This window comes from Calidris pugnax, unplaced genomic scaffold, assembly GCF_001431845.1.
Source record: "Calidris pugnax isolate Ruff unplaced genomic scaffold, ASM143184v1 scaffold125, whole genome shotgun sequence".
NCBI lineage: Eukaryota > Metazoa > Chordata > Aves > Charadriiformes > Scolopacidae > Calidris > Calidris pugnax.
The window spans coordinates 1,416,943-1,431,150 of record NW_015090906.1 but is presented as its reverse complement, the minus strand read 5'-3'; the positions used below and the strand labels follow the sequence as shown (position 1 = coordinate 1,431,150).

The 14,208-nt window shown below is 38.2% G+C and overlaps 1 protein-coding gene across 1 annotated transcript in view; it reads right to left on the bottom strand.

Annotated features, from left to right (window-relative positions):
- Positions 1 to 8,982, bottom strand: part of UPF2 (UPF2 regulator of nonsense transcripts homolog (yeast)) — a 54,104-nt gene extending 45,122 nt beyond the window's left edge. Inside the window, exons 1-4 of the mRNA XM_014949093.1 lie at positions 8,607 to 8,982; positions 5,939 to 6,718; positions 1,407 to 1,567; positions 7 to 204 (exon numbers count right to left, since the gene is read on the bottom strand). Coding sequence (XP_014804579.1) covers positions 7 to 204; positions 1,407 to 1,567; positions 5,939 to 6,718; positions 8,607 to 8,968 — 1,501 coding nt within the window. The 5' untranslated portion in view covers positions 8,969 to 8,982. The remainder of the gene's footprint in view (positions 1 to 6; positions 205 to 1,406; positions 1,568 to 5,938; positions 6,719 to 8,606) is intronic.
- Positions 8,983 to 14,208: the final 5,226 nt, after the last annotated feature.

Sequence of the window (14,208 nt, the reverse complement as noted above, 5' to 3'; positions counted from 1 at the left end):
TTCTACCTCTTGAATCATCTTTGCCGGAATCCTTGTTCTGGGAACATTTTTCATTGTCTTTAAACAAAATTGCTGGCACAAAAGCCTTTAAGTCGATGAGATTCTCATAGAAGTTTCTAGCATCTTCGTCTTCCCAGATACCCCCCTCCAGGTCATATTCGCCAGGTTTTCCTGGTGTGAAAATATCAATACCAGGTCCATGTTCTGCAAAAACAGTGAAACCATAAAAAAAGTTACTAACACAAGTTTTTCACCTTCTAAAAAGAGAGGCACCTTTAAAGATTTTAAAAAATACTTTTAGAAAGACGTTAACCTATTTATTACTACCACTGTTTTCACTTAAATATTGCAATATAGAATTTAAAGTGCTTTTAACAACCCAATCTTAATATTAGATATAGCAATAAGCTATTTTAAAAATGTAAATTTAGTATTGATAGAAACTTTGACAGTGTCAAAGTCAAATCAAGTAAAATCAAGCAACATGTTACGCGGTATTAGAAAGGAAAGCTATAACAAGTTTCAACTACATTACTATCAGAAGTAATCGCTTTGAGCATGATGAACTGTAACCCACTGTATTTTAAGAACCAGTTTAAAAAGAATAATTTTAAATTTAGAGGCATTCAAGAAATACAGCTTTAAGCTCAAGATCACTTCAGACAAAAGATCATAGAATGGCTGCTCAAGATCACTTCAGACAAAAGATCATAGCATGGCTTAGGTTGGAAGGGACCCTAAAGATCATCTAGTTCCAACCCCACACCACACATTCATGATTTCAAAACATCTCTAAGTCTAAAATCAACCCTAAAGATCATCTAGTTCCAACCCCCCACCGTACCTTCATGATTTCAGAACATCTCTAAGTCTAAAATCTGAGATTCATTAAGGCACTGAATAGCTCTGCCAATTAAATCCTGTCCTTCTCCTCAGGAGGTCAGAGAGCCACCTAGTGACTTACCTGGCTTAACATTATGTTCCTGCTCATAACATCATGACCCACAATATAATTGAAACTCAATTTTTTAGCAATATCAGATTTTAGAACTCTAACATACGCAGTTCTTTAAATATTAAAAAGTGCATTATATTAAATGGAAAGTATTAGGTTTTTTTTTAATTTTCCATTTACTGCTATATTAACTGAAATAAATTTAAAGAGACATTACTTAAATTACCGTAACTATACAGCATATACAACAGTTAGGGTAACATGTTAGGTTTAATTACTTCAATAAAAACCTATGTATTATTCATTTACTGATATCTTTAAAAGGGAAAGCCTAAATAAAAAGAAATCAATAGAAAGAACACATCAGTAAGAGGGTTTGGTTAGCTTTCCCACCACATCCAAACCAAGACCAGCACCCCACTTGCTTTAGAGGACATAGAAGATGACCTACCCTCAGGTGTTGGTTTCTCTTGGGGAAGGTCTGGCATATTTTCATCCAAAAGATCAGCTAGAGATTGAGAATTTGCCAACAGCTTCTGATAGGACATTGCAAATTCCTCATATTGCTTGTGTCGATCTTCACTCAGCTCTCCCTTGGAGTGAAGAATGCGCCTACAAAAATCAAAGTTACAGTAAGATGACCTTTTTTCTTAAAATATATTTGAGTTATGCTGAACCACTCTGAGCCAAGCTAACCTTCCTTCTGTGAGGAAGCTCTGAGAATTCCAGTTTAGACTGCAGTAGCAAGAATCTGAGCAATGTTATTTTTTTGCCCCCCAATCAACTGAATTACCAACTTCAATATCATTGAGGGCTGTACAGTCACAGAAGCTCTAACTTAAATGTCCAATCAGAAAGGCTAAAATTTTCTTTTGCCATGATCAACCTGTAACAGTCCTGCACTGTGAAAATACTTTTGTAGTAAATTACAACATTCAACTTACATGAAAGCTGGATAGAAGTTGCTTTCCATCTGTAACAATACATTTCCTTGTTGTTCAAATGATAAAATGGGCAATCAGTGCCAGGAGGCTCAAGAAAAGCTGCTCATTAAGACCAAGCCATTAATTTTCCAACCAAACCAAATTATTTCAAGGCTATCAGACCAAATTAAGAGCAGCTACATTTTTCACTTGCTTTTTGTTTTCTTTTATGAAACTATCCATACTTATTTTATATTCTCATTTTTAAAATTGAAATTCATTGTTAAAAGCAACTTGCACTTGAAGGAACAGAATCACTGCTTACAAGTGCACAGTAAAGCAGATTGAGGATGACACGCAGAACAACACGACTCAACTCTCTTACCAAACTACAATAAAGGCTGTATTGGATTTTAGACAAAAAAAATATTAAGAACTTTCAGTAGTTTGAACCAAAAATACAGAACAAGGCAATCTCTGCTAGTACAAAGCTTGCCACACAAGACTGATGAAAGACTGTCATCTTTGATTTTGGGTTAACTAAGAATAAGATGGTTGCTCATTAGCAATGGTCTGGTTTGTCCTCAACTAGGGCTCTCGAGAAGTGTATTTTCCCATCCATGGCATGAACTGTTGACTTCACCAACAGTTCTTATGTGACGAGGCACAGTCAGTTCTTTACCAGTAAGGGACACCTTGGGCCAGCTGAGCTGTTTGGGGGCTGTACCACAGCAAAGGTACAGCCTTTGCTCAAAATAAACACAGGCTTTCAAAGTGAAGCTGACAGAATGAGCTGGCCTAGCACATTTCCAGTTTGTTTTATAGTAGTTTGAATAATGCTAGTAACATTGGATTAACTAGCTGTAACCACTGACATCTCACCTTGAATAATGCTAGTAACATTGGATTAACTATCCTGTAACTACTGACATCTCACTCTGCCCTGAGATGAAAGCATCAGAAGACAAAGTTCGAAAGAAGGTGCAAATGCCCTAATTCCTCAAGTAGGTTGCATGATTACATTATGATTAGGCATTTATTAAGCAATAAGTATACAAGCACATTCTTGACGAAAGACCCAAACATTTTATGGCATAAAAATTCTAAAGCAGTTTAAGCAATGTAAGTTGAGGGATACCAATCTTGGTTTTTTCAATTCCAGATCAATTGTAAAACGAGTGTCGTCTTTGTACACAACATTCACAGGTGAGCAACAAAATCCACATCTGCTCAGAACCAAAACTTGACACAGATGTCTTGCTAGAGGGCAAGAAGCAGTAACGCTAGCTAGAGTTCTATTTCTTGACACTTCTACAAAAACACACCTACATAACATGTACTACCTGCTCCTACAGAGTAGGGCAGAAAAACCTAACAAATTAAATAACCACTGACAATTTCTGAAGTGTAGCAGTTCAGTTTGGACTCAGGAAACAAGCTAAGTGCCAATCTGTAGCCTTCCCATGGAGACAGCTATCCACTAGGTACGTATCTTAAGTTTAAAATATACCAGCAGCTTCATAAACAGGAGCACAAAAGCTCTGTGCTATTATTGAAAAACAAAAAAGCAAAGTGCTGTAACAGGAGAAGAGTTTCAGTTCTCAGTTTCAGTTCCCAAAAGCGTTAACAACTAAGCCAGCTAAAGCATACTAAGAAAACATTAAAAAGCACAATTAATTTTTGAATACAATTGGAAGTACAGCATACAGTACTCATCCTACTTTGTGTCTCTTCAGAATTTTACGAAGTATCACAACACAAGGTCAGCAGATCTTAAACAATTTAGACAAAAGAAGCTTCTTCCATAACTAACACCCCTTTTTGAAAACTCACACTAGAATTTGGGAACCAAGTTGTTTCTTTCCAATTACACAATGCACAGATTTTGTTGTGCCCTTTGCTTTATAACCAAACCACCATCAGATTCTACTGTCAAAGTGTAACTCAAGGTAGTTTTCCTAATTATCCACTTGCAGAAATCCTTATGTCTAATAATGCTTTAATTCTACCTAAACAATTCAGCAGGTAACACAATATTAAAGCACTGTTAAGGTTAGCATATTAATTTGTAAGCAACTCAACTAATCTGTACAGCACTTGAGTTACTTCACAGTCACTCTCCTGACACAGGTAAATTCCAGAGGTATTTACCTGACAAAATGTCACAACCTAAATATATGACACTGTTGATGCACAAGAGGGAACAGTTTGCTCCCTGTTTATTTCACCAGTTCTGAAATAACAGTGGAAATAAAAGCTGTTGCTATCAGCAAAGTGGATCAGGTTTCACATACACACAGGACCATTATTTTCCAATAGGATTATTCCTTTTCTAAAAAACCAAACCAACAAAAACACACCACCACATCACTGCAACCATTTTTCAGAAAGCCACAGTTTAGGAAGATTTCTATAGTATTCACAGACTTCTTGCCAGGCAAGGTTCTGCTTTTGATCTCATGCCTTCCACATCCATAGTATGCAAATGCCAAGCATCTCTCTTGTTACAGACACATTGTAAGCAAATAAAATTAGTCAGGAAAGTTTTCTGAGGTCTTGTATCTTTAAAAAAAACTTATTCCTCAATTTTTATTAAGCAGCTAAAATAAACACCTAGAAGTTCAGACAGAGATAAAGAATAGAATTATCTTTATCCAGTGATAAACTATACTTCTTCACTTTCCCAAAACAAAGCTTTGCACTGAAGTTCACAGGGCTAATTCAGATAAGGTGCACAGCACAAAGGGTCTCCAGTCTGATCCACTCAAAGCAGGCTCAATGATGGGATCAGACCAGGGTGCTCAGGGCTCTCTCCAGCCATTTTTACCTAGTTGTGCAAGAAAACATTAGAATATATTTTCCCAGATCACTGATGCTCTTTCTTTATGGTTTCTTAACGTTCTTCGTATCTCTTGGAAATTTTTCTTAACTTTATCTCCTATCATAACACCCACCCATTGAAATCCCAGCCAGAACCAATGTGCCCAGAACAAATTCTAATTGTGAAAGTATAAAAGTTTATAGGTTTGTTTTTTTTTTTAAATTTAATGACTCAGTCAATAACACACTTCCAAATAATAAGGTACTTGCAGAAATAATGGTAGCTCAAAAGTCAGTTTATGGCCCTGTGAAATACACCACTCAGCTGACGGAGACCGGGCAGGATGCAACAGAATATCCATCAGCACAGTGGATCCAAGTTTAAAGCCCTGGTTTGGGAACACCAAAATTCAATGTATTGCAAGCACACATTTGGCTTTGGACTGACGTTCAGCCTTTTACTTGAAACCTGTGCCTACATGTTCATTTCTGTCTGCCTGGAACGCTTCCAAACAGATTTAAGAATGACTGATGTTTTAAGACCAGCAGTTGGATTTAGGCTGGCTCAAATAATAGACAATTCAGGATGTTTTAAAGAAAATCAAACAATTTTCCAACAAGTGATCACAGTAGGAATTGAATTATTTGGATCTTAAAGGCTTATACACTCATACCCTTCAATATTAGTATTTCATACAGACATTTAAGAGGATTTGAATCAAATTGTTTATATCCTCCAACATTTTAATATATAAAATTTGCCCACATTAACAAGGTATCCCTTAGACTTTAATCTAACCTCATTTTCCCTCCATACTGGTACACCAAAAAAAAGTAAACAAGCCAAAACCATTGTGGCATATGCTCCCTTAGATACGTGTGGGTGGAAAGGGAGGTATCAGATTGTGCCAACTGGAAAAGGACAGTACCAGCTGGAAAAGAAACATTACTCTCAAGATGCCAAGAGAGCATCACCAAACTAATAGAGTTAAGAGAATTAAAGCTAAAGGTCAACCGTCATTTTCTTTAAAGGTACTCAAAAAAGCCTGTTTGCTTTTTTCTTTTTTTTAAGAATTCAGAGCAAATTTAGAACTTTTAAAAGATGTATTGCACAATACATTTATCTTCTACACACCACTAACAGATTTTGTTTACAAATACTGCAACAAATTTAGGCATTTCATAAATAAACTGGTTTTTTTTTTCCCCCCATAAATAAAAAGCAACGTTCAAGTGTCACCTGTTTTGTCTTTCAATATTTTGTAGCTCCCTGTGGTCCCTTTTCAGGTGTTTGGTCAAAGACGTAAAGTATTCCTTCAACAAATTCTGGAAGGGCTGCTGTTTCTCTGGGCTAATTATCTCACTAGGAGGAAAGCTCAAGTTAAACTTCTCTGCAACAGTTTTGACTTTCCTTGGTACCAAACCAGCAATGTCATCTCCACAGTGCCGACAGAAGCTGATAACCACAGAAACATGAGTGTGGGATTCTCGATCAGCGTTAATAATATTTTTAAGCTGCTCATAGATTAAAGACAGACCTTCCTTGTCCGTGAAAATCCCAACTATTGTCAATTCGGCAATGAAACGCAAATCAGTTCTTAACTTGGTAATGTTAGGAGTCTTCTCTTCCTTCCTTGCTTCAAAATGTTTTTTCCAAGCCTGAAGTAACGAAGGAGCAAAATCAGCGTAGCGCTGGTGAAAGAGGGAACACAGGTGCACAGCGCAGTTCACGTCTGAAATTTTCAGTTTGGCTTCCACAATAGAAGCTACCGCTTCTGCAATGTATTTGCTTAAATTCAGGCTATTAAAGTCATGGGACAAGGAGTCCCTTTGTTGCTCTGTAATGGTTTTTAGCTTCTTAACAAAAGCTGTGTTCTTCTTCAGACTGGAATCTAGTCTGCTGAAGAAGTTTTCCTCAGGGCGATTGTCTGGTGCGTTCTGGTTTTTGCTGCGAAGTTCTTTTCTTGCCTGATGGCGTTCCCAAGCTTCCTGATGGAGCTGATGGGCTTCCTCTTTTTCTCTAAGAGAAATAAAAATTAGTCGTTTTCATTACAGAATATTACTTTCAGGTTAACAGTTCAAACAACAACAACAAAAAGTCATAGTTGGAAACCCTCCAGTAGTTCTGAAGACAGTTTCCCCTTAATACTCTATTTTTAAATATTTAAGAAGTTAATCCTAGAAAGCCAAAACACCTGCTTCATTAGCTACTCTAATTTTTTGCTGCAGTAGTTCTGAAGACAGTTTCCCCTTAATATTCTATTTTTAATCCTAGAAAGCCAAAACACCTGCTTCATTAGCTACTCTAATTTTTTGCTGCAAAAGGCAAGCACTACTTGTTAAAAAAAAACTTAATTTCCCCAACATATGCAGAACATATAATTTTTTGCTGCAAAAGGCAAGCACTACTTGTTAAAAAAACTTAATTTCCCCAACATACGCAGAACATGTCCTAGAAAGCCAAAACACCTGCTTCATTAGCTACTCTAATTTTTTGCTGCAAAAGGCAAGCACTACTTGTTAAAAAAAAACTTAATTTCCCCAACATATGCAGAACATATTAATCCCAACAGACTTAGAAAACATAAACATAAAACTCCATTTACTCCAGAGGGAAATGAAGTGTTTACAGAAGAGAACAACCACCTTTCAACAGGTTACTGTATTACACAGCTCAGGGAAATCTTTTATTCCCAGACTACTGAAGTTACCATGAAAGTTTTGAACAGGTGAAATACACCTGCCCCAGCTAGAACTCAGCTATGATGCTGCTTACTCTTAGGAAGTGACATATTTAAAACACAAGAATGTCTGGAATTTTGGATTTATGGGTTTAAAGATGCCATCTTCAACATTGCAATACCTTTTGATAACATGGTAAGAAACATTGTCTTGGTAATATCACATATTAAACTGCCAGGTTACATTCTGTGTTTGCCATCCAGGTATCAATTGCCTATGACTGATTAACAGAAATTACAGCCAGCCCTCACTGTGGAATTGCTCCTGTTACTGTCTGTGGATGCACTAGAGCCTGTATTCCCAATTTTATGACACTAACACTTCTCCATCTTAAGGGAAACTGTACTTCATTTAATCATATTTGTGCATTACATGGTCATCACATAGAGAACACTATTTGGTAATATCACATATTAAACTGCCAGGTTACATTCTGTGTTTGCCATCCAGGTATCAATTGTCTATGACCAATTAACAGAAATTACAGCCAGCCCTCACTGTAGAATTGCTCCTCTTACTGTCTGTGGATGCGCTAGAGCCTGTACTCCCAATTTTATGACACTAACACTTCTCCATCTTAAGGGAAACTGTACTTCATTTAATCATATTTGTGCATTACATGGTCATCACATAGAGAACACTATCACTAACACATAACAGAGAGTAAAGTAACAGAGGTGAAAACTCAAAACTACACAGAAGTCATGAAGCATGCTCAGCTAGCTAATATCACATATTAAACTGCCAGGTTACATTCTGTGTTTGCCATCCAGGTATCAATTGCCTATGACTGATTAACAGAAATTACAGCCAGCCCTCACTGTGGAATTGCTCCTGTTACTGTCTGTGGATGCACTAGAGCCTGTATTCCCAATTTTATGACACTAACACTTCTCCATTTTAAAGGAAACTGTATTTCATTTAATCATATTTGTGCATTATATGGTCATCACATGGAGAACACTAACACATAACAGAGAGTAAAGTAACAGAGGTGAAAACTCAAAACTACACAGAAGTCATGAAGCATGCTCAGCTAGCCATGTAAAATGTGTAACACTACATATAATAAGAAACTCAAGCAGTTTATCTTTCATAATTCTGCCCACAACCCTGAGAGCAGGACTAGCTTTTTGGCACAACTAGACCATTAAAAGGCAACTTACTTCAGTTGAGCAGCCGCTTCTTCTTGTTTCTTTTTCTCTTCCTCCTCTAGTTTCTTTTTCTCCTCTTCTTCAAGTTTCTTTTTTTCTTCCTCTTCTTTCTTCTTTTGCTCTTCTTCTGCCTTTACTTTATCCTCTTCTTTTTTCTTCCGCTCCTTGTCTTCTTTTTTTCTTTTATCCTCTTCCAGTTTTTTCTTTTTATCTTCAGGAACCTTTAAAGTCTCTCTCTTCATGCCAACCTTGACATCCTCTTTTGGCTTCTCCCTGGTGCTCACTGGTCGCCTTTCACTAAATTCTTTTTCTTTATTATTTACCAGAGATTCTTTTTCTTCCATATTTGCTGGCTTTTTGCGCTCAGCTGGCATTGTGTTACCCAGGCAAGTCTGCAGAATGACAGGAAAAAAAGTACTTTAAACTTGTTGTTCATATATAAAATCACTTTCACAGCCCACCCATACTCAGTTATTAACTAAGTAAGGTACCTGACAAATGCCTGACTTGGAGTAAAATAGAGGTTTAAACAAGTTTTCTTGAACTAAGGACCGGACCTAACAGCAGGTAAAAACTAATCATTTTGTTATAGAATTATACTGCAAAGTTGTCTTCAGAGTGAATTGTGAAGTAAAAACATTGGACTTTTCTGCAACTTGAGGAACACTAAAGCTTGGGAAAAAAAACAGAAGTCCATGTGAAAAAAAAAAAATCCAAGACTGATAAAAGCAAAGTACCCCCAACTTAAAAATTAATAAAAATAAAAATAGACAATTCATCAGCACACACCTGCACCCCACTGACCTTCCTACACACCTCCTAAGAATACTCCCCTTTCCAATATCCCTACTTACTATCACAGAATAACACAAGTTAGATGGGACCTGAAGGGGTTCAACCTCCTGCTCAAAGCAGGGTCAACCATGAGGTCAGACAAGATTGCTCTAAGCTCCAGTCTTGAAAACTGCAAAGGAAGGAGACTGTGCAACCTCTCCAGCCAACCTTCTCCAACAACTGACTGTCCTCATTGCTAAAAGGCATCACCTTGTTCCCCTCTTTCTTTACATCTCCCAGGTCACCTTAAGCACCTGGAAAAGCATGCTGTGCTGACTAAGATGTACACACAAACCTCCCTGCCAGCAGAACAAGTGGAAACGATAGCAGAAAGGTTACAATTATCAAGAGTTATCAAAGTATGTCTTCCTACTCAAGTTTTTCCAGGGACTTGTAGGAGCTTCAGCATCTTTTGGGGTTTCTGGCCCTCTAAGCTTTAGTTTCAGTTGGCTAAGGATCCAAAAGATAACAACTACTGAACAAAAAAGGATAACCACAGAATAATTTAGATCAGAAAGAAACTCTGGAGGTCACCTAATCCACTCCCTTGCTCAAAGCAGGTCAAATCAGATCAGGGGCTTCGCTAGCTAAGTTCTGAGTATCTCCAAGGATGGAGATGCAATGGCCTCCTCTGGGCCCCTGTTCCAATACCTGAAAAACCACACTGATACCATCCTGGAAATTGCTATGGCTCATCTTATGTCCATTTCTTCTCATCCTATCCCTGTACAGCTTTGAGAAGAACCCAGCTCCATTTTCTCTATACTCCCCCATTAGGTTGTTGTAGACAGTAATAACACTTCCCCATCTCTTCTTACAGATAAAGAAACCCAGTTCTCAGTCTCTCTTCAGATATCATGTCCTCTGGTCTCCTAATGAGCTGGGTGGCCCTCCCACAGACTTGCTCCAGCACGTCAATGCCTTTCCTGGAACCGAAAACCCACCCTGGACATGGTGTCCAGATGTGGTTCTTAAGTACCAAATAGAGGGGAAGACTCACCTTCCTCAACCTACTGGATCTCTCTTGTTACTACAGTCTAGAATGCAGCTGGCCTTAATTAGGGGCATTCTGCAGACTCATGTCCACAATCAGACAGGGTCAGACAGGACTGAAAGAGGCAACTGGAACCACCTAAGACTTATGAGACACCTAAGACTTCACACTAAATTCATTTCATAAAATAAAAGATAGTTTTCACATATTTATGTGCTTCAAGTTAAATGCATATCGAGGCAGCACTCGTGGAACACAATTGCATGTGATGCCTCCTGATCAGTAACACTATTTTGATTCCCAATTCCCACCCCTACTTTTGCCTTTCTAACATTTTACTCAGACTGGATGATGAAAATATGCTAGATTCACATATTTCCTGCATCTCCTCAACAAAGCGGATAATGAGACACTTGCATTCCAATCTAATGTAAAGTGTTTCTAGTATTATTTTTAACTGTTTTGCAAGATATCTAGAAATAGGACAGCACACTAAAGAAAATCTCTGTTTCTATCGAAGTATTCCACATTCTCTCCCCGACCTCAAAGCATAACAAAACAGATTCATATACTGACTATCCCATATGGAATGCTGCATTACAATTTTTAAGATGTTTGTCCAGGTCTTCTGAGGAAAAAAACATTTGCAAACATTCACAGTATATTCAGATATGGGCAGAGACAACTTATCAGTGGAGAACCTATTCAGGACTTGCCCTCTTTGACAGCAATTGGCAACAGCACCAACGCAAAAATGTTTCTGACACTGATTTATGGAAGCGAGACCATCAAATCAGCATTGCTTAAACAAGTACTAGCAAATTTGGCTCCCTAATGCATGTCTACAACTAAAAGGTTTCACAGCTCAATATCTCAGAACTACCTGGATTTCAAAAACACTGATCTACATCATCTTAAAAGAGTATTATTATTAAATCAGTGCTTAACAAAGGGGTGGGGGGTGGGGGGTGGTGGTGTCAACAAAACCAAGACAACTAAGCCCTCAAGCCACTTCATATTAAAGGTCTGAATTTTTCCATCTCTGTAGGCCAGTTAAGTGGGACCTGCTCCTCACAGATCCACCGGGAGATGCAAATCCTCTACATGTTCTGTTTCAAATTCAACAACAACTGGTTTACTAATCTTTCCTCACTACAAATCCACATTGGAAATCCCATCATTTTGGGACAGCTAATGTATCTCTCCCACTGTTTTTAACAGCTAACAAGTGGGGGTTGAAAGGAAAGCTTTCAGCATTTAAACATCACCATAATATCTTACTAGTAAGATCAGGTCCACTAGAACATTGCATGAAACTCTCTGATAATTGTATTAAAATGTTTTCCACCAAGAATTCTATTAAACAAGAAAAGAGTAACACATTAATAAAAAAAAAAAAGTGTTAGGTACTGAGAGGTAATAAATTTGGAGCCAAGTTTAAAAGAAAAACATTGGGAGAAAAGGGTTGTCTGATTAAAGAAATGCTGGAAAAGCATGTCACATTTCCAATACTCCAGCTTTTATCTTTGTCCCCCCACTTTTTGTTAGTAGGGTAGTCAATTATAACTGGGAAAAAAACCCAACAAAATAAAATATCCAGGTACACATGTAACTTTTAACAATGGTCACTGACCGAAATCATTACAGTACTTAAAATCTTACTGACTATAGGAATCAGGAATTATGTTTTACAGATGTATTTAACATTTGCTTGTACAAAAGCAAAATACAGAACGTGGGACAAAAAGAAAAAGGATGGAGCATAATTGGGTATATTGTGATTTCGACCACAGGCAGTATTATCTGCTTTTCCCCCATAAACACTGGTGACTAAAATAACCTCAATAATCTGTGTATAACAGATTTCTGTCCTGTATCACATAATACACACGTCACAGTACTCCTCACTACCTATATAGCTCCTTATCTGGCAAACCCTTTCCATTTATGTCCACCAACCACTGATGGCAGCGGGCAGGAGGCAGGTTGTTGCCTCCAAGCTACACATACCCACACCGCTTCTCACCTCACAGCACAGACAAAACAGCACTGTCCCCTGAGCCTATGCCACAGCCCTTCCCTCAGCAGGAATGTTAATTCAGACCTTGTTACTCTTCCTCAGCTGCCAGTTATCACAACATCTGCAGAAAGTTTAAACCTTCAGAACATCTGCCTAACTCGACCGAAACTGGCCCAAAAGGTTCAAAAGTTGCAGGAAACAGAAAAATGGAAAGAGACAGGGAGCAGGTCTGCCTGGGTCTCATTTCCATAGGAAATAAGGCTGAAGATACACAGTTTGGTCACAGATTGATACACAGATTAAGGGAATGGTAAGGAAGCATTAAGAGAAACTTAATCATTAGTGAACATACCAATGAAAAGGCAAGAAAGTGACATGAACTTCATAAGCCAACAGATAGGAAGAACTGGTGCTCACAGTTGAAAACTAGGAAAGGCAGAGAAGACAGACACTAGATAAGCCTTCCCTATGCTTTTGGACTCTTGGCAGTTCATTTTTGTAGTGACATTCAGAGGCTTTAATACTCTGTCGTCTTAGTTTCACCACTTACAGATGCAAATTCTCCAAAGGAAAAGATTTCTCTTAATTTTTCACTACTTGACCTACCTTAACTCATTCTTACTTAGGAAACATTTTACTGTACCCAAATTTCTACTTAGTTCTTTTCATACCAATCTCAGAATTTGAAAACCGACGGGACTGGATTCATGACTTAAGAAATGGGTCTTAAAATACACAGGCAACATTTAAGAAAAAGCATCTATGTACCAAAGGTTCATAAAAGAATTTGATTTCATTTAGAAACCAAAGATTCATAAAAGTTTTTCTGCATTATTAATCTAGTCATCATTCAGAATAAAAGGACAAGTATCAATACCGTGGCCTGATATGCTTAATTCCTCTCAAATAATTAAAAACAGTCTTTTGTCACAGACTGTAGTACCATGAACCTGGATGTCAATCCTTGCAAACACAAGTATCAGGAGAAGAAATACAGCTTTATTAAACTAAAAATATTGAGATTTTTCACATTCTTTTTTAAATTGATCACATAAACAGTCCTTTATGCAGCTACTCTATTATAAAAGTGATAAAGGAAATAAAGAATGTAGGCAAGATGTCCAACATCTGACAAGCTGGAAAAGCTAAAAGAGCAACAAACTTCTTCACTGTTAGAAATTAAAGTTTCAAGAACTGAAATGCAATTAAAGCTTCTCTTGAAGTAAGGGAAGGAATATAAGAAAAATACTGTGGCCACTCAGAAGAAAATAAACTTAGCCACAAGTTTTGAAAGATGAGCCACAAGAGCAAGACAGGAAATTACAGTGCAAAGAAAAAAGCCCCCCCTACACACTGGCCGGGAAGGCAGGCCTGCCTAACCAGCCAGGCAGTTTTACTTTCGATTCCATAGGTCTGGGAGAAAGTGTTTTGCTGTCAGATCTGCAGGAACAGGCTTTTCAATGGGGTAAAAAAAAAAAAAAAAAGGCCCAACAGACGAGTCGCTAAATAAACAAGGAGCAAGAGACTTCCTGGCTAACAACCTTCCTCCCGGACGCCCCTACACATGTCAACCCGCGCCGCCAGGCTCTCCAACGACCCGGCCACCTTCCCGGGCTCTGTCTTTCCTGCCGAGAAAAACATCCGCCTGCCCCGTGCCCTGCCACTGCCTCCCGGTGCCCTGCAGGCACCTTCACACACACCCCCCAGCCCTTCCTTCTCCTCACCCTCACCCCCCCCAGCCCTTCCTTCTCCTCAGCCCCCCCAAC